The sequence below is a fragment of the Beta vulgaris genome, chromosome 9 (assembly GCF_026745355.1).
Source record: "Beta vulgaris subsp. vulgaris cultivar EL10 chromosome 9, EL10.2, whole genome shotgun sequence".
In the NCBI taxonomy this organism is placed as follows: domain Eukaryota; kingdom Viridiplantae; phylum Streptophyta; class Magnoliopsida; order Caryophyllales; family Amaranthaceae; genus Beta; species Beta vulgaris.
In genome coordinates, this window is record NC_079210.1 from 17,692,829 (window position 1) to 17,703,832 (window position 11,004).

At 51.5% G+C, this 11,004-nt stretch overlaps 1 protein-coding gene across 1 annotated transcript; it reads right to left on the reverse strand.

Annotated features, from left to right (window-relative positions):
• Positions 1-9,606: 9,606 nt before the first annotated feature.
• Positions 9,607-10,557, reverse strand: LOC130590166 (uncharacterized). The gene has a single exon (XM_057392184.1). It carries the CDS (start codon positions 10,555-10,557, stop codon positions 9,607-9,609), a length of 951 nt encoding a protein of 316 aa, XP_057248167.1.
• Between the last annotated feature and the right edge of the window lie 447 nt (positions 10,558-11,004).

The window sequence follows — 11,004 nt, forward strand, 5'->3', positions numbered from 1 at the left end:
GGAGACCTTACTCGAGGTTGCTTTTCGGTCGATTAGTCCTAAGCAACTCGAGGGGGTTCAGAGACTTCGTTCGAAGCTATCGACCGGGTTTGTATAACTTGAAGGAGTTCTGAGTCTTCGCTCGTGATTGTGGGGTGATGAGCTACGGACAATACTGAGGAAGTAGCCTCGCTCGAGATTACCCAGGCGTCCCTGGTTCACTCGAGGGGTATGACGTCGTGGCGCTTGACGGGCGTCAATCTCGATGATGAAGCCATTCGAGATATCCCTCACTCGATCAGGGTGAGGTGCCTAAGGGTAGGGCTTTGGCCTCCGTCTGGGCGCGACTGGCCCAGGGAGTTAGAGCTCCGGCGGATGGGTTTTTCGAGAGAGCCCGAACATGCTTACGTTGGGTCGAGCTAGGTTCATAGCCAAGCTTCGGAGGAACCGGGTGGTGTCAGTCCAGGATGCTTAGCACTCTCTTGGGCTTTTGGGGAGGCCCATTGACGTGGCGTCTTGAGGTGGTCTGGAGTCTGTCGGAAGGTAAACCGTCCTTTTCAAGCGGTCTATATAAGTGAAGACAGGTACTTTGATTTTTGTCTCATTTGCGTTGCTCTGATCCTTTTGAGAATCTTGCCTTCCTTCTTTCTTTACGATCTCGAGAGCCCTGAAGATCGATAGCCTTTCCTCGTGGTGCGGACGGATTTTGAGGGTGTGTCTTTAAACAAGGTACGATCTCTTTCTTTATCTTTTTATTGCCCTTATGGACCGCTCTTCATGAGTCCCCCATCGATGGACCTGGGGAGAACTTCTTCCAGCTCGGGGACCCCTCCTCCCCTCCTAGAACCTTTGTTCGACGGGGTATTCATCGGGGGGTCCCTATGGTGTCCGTGGCTTTCGAGTGCATGGACCCTGCTCAGGTCCTTAACGCCCTACCATACTCGAGCGACGGGTTATCCGTGCTCTCTGGTGGGGAGGGGGAGCTAGATAATCCTCCCCACCTTGTTACAATTGCTCGATCCCGAGCCATTAGGAGTTACTTAGATGATCTCCTCGATAACCAGGTTGTTCGAGTGATGGAAGAGAGTAACGAGAGTAATTCCCTTACCGCGACACCAGTGGTAGGAGCGAGGAGGACAACCTGCCCAAGGGAATAGCCGCTTCCACAATCGAGGGTCGTTTATGGACTTTTTGTCGGATAACCACGCTTTCTCGAAAGCTCATACTTCATCAGACACCCCTATGCTCTTTACATCCCGGAGCCTGTAGAGACGGTTGCACTCCTCCCACGGTTGCATAGCGGTATACAAAGCCCACCTCGAGGTGGGGCTGAGGTTTCCCATAGATCCCTTTATAATCGAGGTATTGGATTCTTATGGGCTGGCCTTGTGCCAACTGATGCCCAACAGTGTGGGCTCGATGGTTGGCTTCCTAGCTATCTGCAAAATGATGGGTACCCAGCCTTCCTTGGTACTATGGAGGAATATGATGAAATTGGTCGTCATGTCCCCTCATTCGAATGGAGAGGGCTGGTGGAGCTTCCGGGTCCGTTTTCCCTACAAGGTTGTGGGTATTATGCCATCGAATCAGCAGCACTTTCGTATTGAGTTTTTGTACGTATATCGAGCTGAGCCGTGGGATTTCCCAGTGGTTCCTTTGGTTGAGGGCCCCAATCTGTGGATGAACAGGTCAGTGCCTCCCATGTCGAAGGAGGAGGCTCGGGTAGCCATTTATTGCCAGTGTCTTACCATCCTCGATAGGGGGGACAAGAAACAGGTGCCTCAGTACTGGAACCCTGCTGTGGATGACTTAAGCAATGAGCACTTCTTGTCGCAATGGGTTAAGCCTGGCCTATCCTCCGGGTAGGGACTTTGTATGCTTAAGGCGCTCCACCTACCTCCGTTTTTAATGTACTAATCGCTTACCTTTGTCTTTGGCAGTCATAGCTCGCCAAGAACTTGACGAGGAGATGCAGAAGCGCCTAACCGCCAACCAACGGGTTCAAGAGCAGCTTAAGATGAAGCTGTCGAAAGGCGAGATTAAAGTCCCCCGGGCCCCAAAGGTAACCTTTGCTCGAGTTATATCTTGTTTAGTATGCTTGCTTTGTCTCACTCTTCCCTTTTTCAGGATCCTTCGAAGAGGTTGAAGTTCCGCCCTGCAACGAGGTCTGCCATTATCGCGCCTCGAGAGGAGGCCGAGAGAAGAGTTGCTGAGGTAGAGGGCGCCCCTCGAGCTGCAAGGGAGGCTTCGAGGTCCAAGGGTAAATCGGCTGCGACCTCGGAGACTGGAGACTCCTTGGCTCAGGGGGGGGAGTACCTCCCCCCGCTAAGAAGAGAAAGGTGGTGGAGGCCAAAGAGGACCTTCGTGACTTCACTCAGAAGTCGACCCTTGAGAAGGCCGACCTCTTCGACTCGTTGGCCAAGAGGCTCGGTTCGAGGCCCGATTTGACTCTGATTCGGAGGAGGAGGAAGCCGAGCAGCTTCACTCATCCTGGGTTGATGTAAGTTGGAATTTCTCCTGGGCCTAGTCTTTATTCTTCTGGTCCTTATTCTTACTTTTCTAACTTGGTTTGTTTCTTTCAGCACTCGATTCGTATGACGGTAATGAGTCATCGATACACCGCCGGCCATCGCAAGCTTCGAGAGGGTCTGAAGGAGAAGACGAGGTTGTGCGAGGAGCAAGCTAAGGAGATCGAGGCCTTAAACAAGACGCTCGAGGATGAGAGGGCCGCTTGGGCTGTTGAGAAAACCACCCTTGAGAACAGGGTCAAGGACTTAACGAGCCAAAGGAACAGTGTCCAGCGTAAACGGGACGAGATAATCGAGGAATGGAAAACTCGCGGTCTGGTCTCGAATTTGCGGCGGACATGGGTCTGGAAGCATCCGAAGTGGCCACTCGGGAGGCGGTCGAGAGGCTCGAGGCTGCCTTTAGGAAGGTGTATCCTCGAGCTAGCTGGTCTCTGGTCGAGGCGGAGTACAACATCTCCGTTGACGAGGCCTTTCACGAGGGCCAGGAGACCAGCCCTGTGCTCGAAGTGAACGATGCTGCCAACGCTGCTGAGGTCCTGGATGAGGAGCCCCAACATGTCGAGGACCCTCAGGCTTCTGCAGAGCTCGAGGTTCCGGAGGTGGTGGTCCCAGAGAGCTCGAATGCCCAAGCGGACTCGAACGAGAGCTCTTCTGATAGTGAGGAGGTCGAAGCGGTCTCTGAGACTTCCGAGAGTGATTCCTCGAGCAGCTCTGACTAGATTTATGCTTATCTTTTGCCATTAGTTACACCCTGCGAGGCACCTTAATTTTATCTCTTTTGGTAAAAATGAATATTCATTTTTAGCTAAACCCTCGTGGTTTTTAGGATGTATTCGGCCTTTTATAGAAATGAATGCTCATTTTTTGCTCATCTTTTGTTCATCTTTTGTTCATTTTTTGCTTGTGTTGCTCGAAGTGGGATGTCACTCGATGCTTGAGTGTTCTTGTGGCTGAATGTCAGAGGTAGTCAGCTAGTGCATGCATGGGGAACATGCGCATCCTTTTTGGGCTCTGCCACGTGGGAGCCCATTAAATGGAGATAATTAATGCTACTTTCTGGGGACTTGCAACCAATACTGCCTATAAGTACGGACAATTAGTCCTAAGGGGTATCACAATCTCATTCTCACTTCTCCCTGTAAGATTTGATTCTCCCTTCCTCTTTCACCTTCATCTCAAGATGTCTTACCCTATGATAACAGCCGAGGCGCTTCGAGCTGCCAAACGTCGAAGGCTGGCGAAGGCTGGCCTAGGTTCTTCTTCCATCTCGGGGGCCCCCACGGGATCCCCCGTGGTGAAGAAGGAGGCGGACCCCTCCTTCGAAGGAGGGAAGCAGCCACCGTCTCTTTCGGCTCCTAAGACGGAGCCGATAGAAAGCAAAGTCGAGGAACCTTCCTCGACCAAGCCTGAGAATCCTCCTGCCCCTTCTGCCGCGGCTCCTTCGAGTGCGGCCGTAGTCGTGGCGTCCTCGAAGGGGAAGCCCTTTCTCGAGGAAGCTATGAGATTACCTTTCTCTGCCCTCTCGAGAGCTGAGATGGCTGCCCGCTTCGACAAGGCCTCGGAGCATCTGGTGACTGAGCTGGACGAGAGGGCGTGCCTGTCGCCCGGTGGCCAAGAAGTCGAAGCCGTCAAGGCCACCTTAATCGAGGTATGATGAGTTCTTTTATTAAACCCTCTTGCTTCTAATTTCAACATTCTTTTGTTTTATTCTGACTCTTTTCCTCGATCTTTGTCAGCTATCGATTAGGGTGCTGTCCTTGGCTCGGAGGTCTACCCCCGGGCTGGCCTTGGGGGAAATGTCCTGGGACGAGAGGCATACTCTCGTCAACTGGCTACACTTGTCTGAGATGCAGCTTTCCGAGGCTCGAGAGTCGATGGCCAATTCTTTGAGGGCCTTCGAGGAGAAGAAGGCCGAGCTGGAGCAGGAGCGCGACATCTCCCTCAAGCAGAGGGACTCTGCTAGCAAGAGGCAGAGGGCCGCAGCCAAGGATTGCAAGAGGGCCGAGGAGAAGATTGAGAGAACTCGGAAGAGCGCCGAGGAGGCCATCGCCAAAGCTCGAGAGTGCCGGGAGGCCATTGTCCTTGACTGGAAAGAGTCTGAGGAGGGAAGGACCTTCCTCGAGGACGCCTCTCTGCAGGCTTCCGAGATTGGTCAGACCAAGGCGCTTCGCAAGGTCCGGCTGGTTCTCGAGAAGCTTGCCCCCAGCCTTTCTTGGAGTGAGGTAGAGGAGGGTGTCAAGGCACTCTCTCAGGAAGAAGGGTCGGGCGAGGAACAAGCTCCCCACCCAGCTAATCTCGAGGGACGAGCTGTGGCCTGCTTCGAGCCTTCCTCCTTTTTCTCTTCCTTCTCCCTTGGCTTCTCTTTTCTTTATGTCTCCTACTAGGGTTAACATTGTACCCTTAGGATTTCTTGTTTGATCTAGTTTTTTCTTTGGGCTTGCATTGTAATGCCTTAGATGGCTTGTACTTATGATTAATGGAATAATACTTCTGCTTTTCTTTATCGGTTTGTCCTTCGAGTTTTTACTTGCTTTTTCTAGAATTTGTCGATACTTGTACTTTAAGTGATTTTTTGCAGACCTTACTCGAGGTTGCTTTCAAGGGCCAACGAGCCCCTAGGCAACTCGAGAGCATTAGAGACTTCGATCGAGGTTGCTTCAGGGGCCAATGAGCCCAAGGCAACTTTGAGAATACTAAGGACTTCGATTGAGGTTGCTTCAGGGGCCAATGAGCCCCAGGCAACTCGAGAATATTAGAGACTTCAATCGAGGTTGCTTCAGGGGCCAATGAGCCCAAGGCAACTTCGAGAATACTAAGGACTTCGATCGAGGTTACTTCAGGGGTCAATGAGCCCAAGGCAACTTCGAGAATACTAAGGACTTTGATCGAGGTTGCTTCAGGGGCCAATGAGCCCAAGGCAACTCGAGAATATTAGAGACTTCGGTCGAGGTTGCTTCAGCGCCAATGAGCCCTAGGCAACTCGAGAGCATTAGAGACTTCGATCGAGGTTGCTTCAGGGCCAATGAGCCCTAGGCAACTCGAGAGCATTAGAGACTTCGATCGAGGTAGCTTCAGGTCCAATGAGCCCCAGAGAACTCGAGAACACTTGTATTTACTTTAAAAAGGTTAACTTTATTGATGATGCCTAAAAAATAGGCGATTTTACATCGGCATATTTTTAATGCCTTACAAAATAACTGGACACATGTTTCAGTGTCTTACAAGATGATCAGCATGTGGTATGCCCCCACACTCGAGGGACAAACCAATTTAAACATAGAATCTTCGGAGATTATCTGCGTTCCATGGTCGAGGTAGCGGTCGGCCCTCTTGATCTTCGAGTCGATAGGTGTCAGGGCGTACTATCGAGGTCACACGGTATGGTCCTCCCAGTTGGGTTGTAACTTTCCCAGACTAGGTTGTCGCCCCTGGACTCAAATTTCCGGAGCACCCAGTCATTGACTTGAAAAGCCGCTTCTTGACGCGGCGGTTGAATAATCGGGTGAGCTTGAGTTTGTAGGAAATAGCTCGGAGGAGGGTTGTCCCTCGTGTTTCGGGGAGAAGGTCGAGGGAAAGCCTTTTCCGCTCATTATTGCTTTCCTGGTCGTAGAATGTGATATGGGGGGAAGGGATGCCCAATTCGACGGGTAGAACAGCCTCGCTGCCGTAGACCAGGTTAAAGGGTGAGTGGCCGGTCGCTTCTCGAACGGTGGTTCTGCTGGACCAGAGAATTCCTGGGAGGTCATCTATCCATGAACCTTTGGCTCCTTCGAGCATCGTCTTAAGCCCCTTTAGGACCACTTTGTTGGCCGCCTCGGCCTGCCCATTAGTCTGTGGTCGACTAACGGCAGAGAATCTGGTCTCAATCCCGAACCTAGAACAATAGTCGCGTGTAGGACCGCTATTGAATTGGCGGCCGTTGTTCGATATGAGTACTCGGGGGACTCCAAACCGTGTGATTAAGTGCTGCCAGATGAATTGTTGAACTTGCTTGTCGGTAATCGAAGCCAGAGGTGCTGCTTCGACACATTTAGTGAAGTAATCTACTGCGACTAGTAAGAACCTTCGCTGGCCGGACGCGGGTGGAAATGGCCCTAGGAGATCCATGCCCCACATATCGAAGGGTAGTGGGGCCTGGATAGTGGTAAGGGTACTTGCAGCTTGATGGGGTAAGTTAGCGTGCATCTGGCATTCTTTGCATTTTCTGACCATGGCCGAGGCGTCTTCCCTCATGGTAGGCCAGTAATACCCTGCTCGCAATGCTTTCGCAGTTATGGTCCGCGCTCCTTGATGACCCCCACACGATCCTCTATGTGTCTCTCGAAGGACATAGTCTCCTTCTCCGGGGGTGAGACAACGAAGAAGTGGGTGGGTGAACGATTTTTTATACGACTGGCCCTCGTGATATACAAACCATCTTGCTCGCCGTCGTATACGCTCGGCCTCGAGCTCATTGTCAGGAAGGTTACCATCTCGAATGAAAGCTATGATGTTGTCCATCCAAGTGGGGCTTCTATCGAGTGTATTTACTGCCTTGTTGATACTGGGAGCCCTCAAAACTTCCCACATTATAGGCCGAGGCGAGAGGTCTTCTACTGAACTAGCTAGCCTTGACAAGGCGTCTGCTTGCTGGTTCTCCGATCGTGGGATATGAGTTATCGAGAAGTGAGATAAGCTAGCGATCTCTTCTTTTACTTTCCGTAAATACATGCGCATGCTATCCTCCTTAGCCTCATATTCCCCAGTTACCTGCCCTACGATCAATTGAGAATCGGAGTGGGCTTTGAGTTCTCGAGCGCCGGCCGCCTTGCATAATTGTATGCCCAAGAGTAGTGCTTCGTATTCGGCCTCATTGTTCGAAGCAGTGAAGTCGAACTTGACGGCATACTCAGTCCTGTTGGACTGTGGGTCAAGGATCATGAGGCCAGCCCCGCACCCCACTTTTGATGAAAACCCATCGACAAAGAGACTCCAAAATCCTTCTTCGACAGCTTCTGGTCGAGGAGTACATTCTGCGATAAAGTCGGCGAGGGCCTGGGCTTTGATGGCGCACCGGGGCTCAAACTCGATACCATAATCAGATAACTGGGTAACCCAATCCGTAATTCTGCTTGACTGATTCTTCCCTTCCATTACCTTCCGCATGGGCTGACTTGTAAGTACTCTGATAGGGTGAGCTTGGAAGTAGGGCTTGAGTTTTCGAGTGGCTAGAACTAGAGCGAAGATCATTTTTTCAATCGGGGGATACTTTGATTCAGCGCCTCGAAAGGCGTGACTCACGAAGTACACCGGGTGCTGAGCTTTTTCTCGTTCGGCTACGAGGACCGTACTTACAGCATTGTCCATACTGCGAGATAGACGAAAAGTGTTTCTCCTGGTAAAGGTGAAACCAATTTGGGAAGGCTTGCGAGATGACTCTTGAGTTGTTGGAATGCTTCTTCCGCTGAACTACCCCATTGAATGTTGCTTGCTTTAAAGCTTGAAAAAAGTGGAGGCTTTTATCGGCTGACCGAGATAGAAAACGCCCTAAGGCTGCCATGCAACCGGTTAGGCGTTGTACTTCCTTAACAGTTCGAGGGCTTTTCATTTCGATGATGGCCTGAATTTTATCGGGATTAGCCTCGATCCCCGTTCTCGACGAGGAAACCCAGCATTTCCCCCTTTCACGCCGAAGACACATTTCTTCGGATTTAATTTCATGTTATGGGCGCGGAGAGTTAGAGTGTTTCCTAGGTCGACACGTGATCCTCTTCTTTCCTCTTTTACAATCATATCGTCGACATAAATCGACGTTACGACCGAACTGCTTCTCGAACATCTTGTTTACAAAGCGTTGATAGGTGGCTCCTGCATTCTTGAGGCCGAAAGGCATGACTTTATAGCAATAGACCCCCGAACTTGTGGTGAAGGCCGTATGGACTTGGTCCTCTTGCCATGGGAATCTGATGATATCCCGCATTGGCATCCATGAAGCTAAATAATGCATGACCGGCTGTCGAATCGACGAGCCTGTCGATCTTAGGGAGGGGAAGTCGTCTTTCGGACAGGCCTTGTTCAAGTCTGTGAAGTCGACACACATTCTCCATGTTCCATTTTGCTTCGGACTAAGACCACTTGGCCACCATTAGTATATTGGCATTCTCGAATGAACCCCGCGGCCAACAATTTCTGGACCTCCTCGGAGGCTGCTGCACTCCTCTCGGCTCCTGGTGCCTGAGCTTCTGCTTGACTGGCCGATGCCCTTCCTGGATATTGAGTCGATGTACCATGAGCTGGGGTCGATGCCAGGCATCTCATCGACGGAATAAGCAAAGACGTCCTGAAATTCCTTTATGACTTCCAGGATTTGGACCCTAGTCTCCTCGGGGACCTGTTTCCCTATTCGAACCGTGCGACCCCGCTCCTCGTCAATGAGTACCTCTTCATCTCGATCAGCGGGGGAGGTCGCTCATACCGCTTTGGATTATCAGCCACTAGAGTCCCATGAAGGGAGGGGCTCTTCTGGCTCGGGGCTCTTCCTCTTTCGAGTGGGTCCCTCCGTCTTGCTTTTCAGGCTATTGACGTAGCACTCGCGAGCAGACTTCTGATCGCCGAATAATTGAGCGACTTTCCGTCGTCCCCTTCGAACTGCAGAGCAATTGATACGTTGATATGGCTGCTTTTACTTTTTGAGAGTGGGTCGTCCAATGATCACATTATAGGGAAGGCTGGTGTCGACCACGAGGTAATCGACGACACATTTCGGCCTGCCTTCTTTTCCCCCATCCGGGTCGGTAGCTTGACCGAGCCTAGCGGATGAACTGATTGACCTCCAAAACCACCAGCGGCTGATCGATGGGACTAAGATCTTTTTCGTGTATTTAGCTTCCTCAAACAATCCATAGTGATAATATCCGCGGAACTTCACTGTCAATCAAAACGCGGCCTACCCGAAGGTTGGCAATCTTCATCTCGACAACCAGGGGGTCATCATGCGGGGTTTGTATTGGCCGGTGACTGTCCTTGAAGGTCATGGTCGGGCATGTGGCAGTAGAGTTTACATCACTTCCGTGTTTCAAGGTGTAGAGGTGTTTCTTGCGAGAGCGGCTGGTTAAGCCTCCTAAGCAAATCCACCTGCGATGACATTAGTATCCTGCGGTCTCGTCGCTTCGAGTTGTTTTTCCGGCGGGGCTCGACTTTGTTTTCCTTGGGTCTTCAGATACCGATTCAGCTTTCCTTCGTCAGCCAACTTGTCCAAGGCTCTTTTGAGCTCTCGGCACTCTCTCGTGGTGTGGCCACAGTCATGATGGAATTCACACCAGAGTTTCTTGTCTCGCTTATTGACAGATGTTCGAATTGGATGAGGCTTTGGCAAGGGGTACTTCCCTTTGATGTCTAGGTAGATTTCTCTTTGGTTCAGGTTGTATCGAGGGTCGTTCCAATGATTCTCCAACCGAGGCTTCTTGTCTTTTTCTTTTCGAGGGGCATCCCTGGGATTGTCTGCCCGTGGGGTGTATTCATGCTTTCTTTTCCCGGAGCTTGGCTCCTCATGAGTTTTGCAGATATCGGAGGTTTGTATAAATTTCTGGGCCAGGTTCATGGCTTCTGAGAACGAAGAGGCTTCACTCTCGGCCAGCTTCAGTTTGAACCTACTCGAAGGGAATAATCCTGACATAAGAGCGGTGAAGGCCACGCTATCCTGTAGGTCATACACCTTGAGGGACTCCGCGTTGAACCTCTTGATGTAATCTGCTAAGTCCTCCTTCCTCCGTTGTCTGATCGACATGAGATGAATGTTGGTTTTCCGATGCCTCCTTCCTGCGATGAAGTTCTGCTTGAACGCCGTTTCGAGGGTGGTGAAGCTCGATATACTCCCGTAAGGCAGCTTGGTGAACCAAGTTAAAGCCTGGCCTTTCAGGGTGGTGGGAAAGAACTTGCACCATGCGGCCTCACTGCTGGTCTGGATGCTCATTTGTGCCTTGAAGGCGGCTAGGTGGTCGATGGGGTCAGTTGTCCCGCCATAATGGTCAATCGGGGGAACCTTGACCTTTCGAGGGGTAAACGCTCTCATAATATTCTCTTTAATGGTGTGGTGAATCTCAGGTTCCCCATTTGAAGGCTTGATCCATGACTGGACTCGGAGCTCGACGACCGTTGCCTATGGCCCCATCGGCGCCGAGGCTCTTTCTCTTGTCGAGGCTTATGTTCTTGAGGTTCCTTTCCATGTGTCTCTTGCTCTCGAGGCTCTTTCTCTCGAGGTTCCCCCTCTCGAGGTTCCCTCTCTCGAGGTTCCCTCTGCTCCCGGTTAGGGTGGGGGATGGCGTTCTTTGGCTTGGACTGACCCCTTTTTTCATTTAAGATGTCCCTGGCGTCGCGATTGTCGTTCCTCCTGTAACGTTCGTTGATGACATGTCGGGCATCCCCTTTCCCGGGGGCGGCCTGAGCTGCCCGTCGAGACACCCGTGATGAACCCGGGGGATCGAGGGCAATGACCTGCGGCTGATCTTGGTTGTCCGCT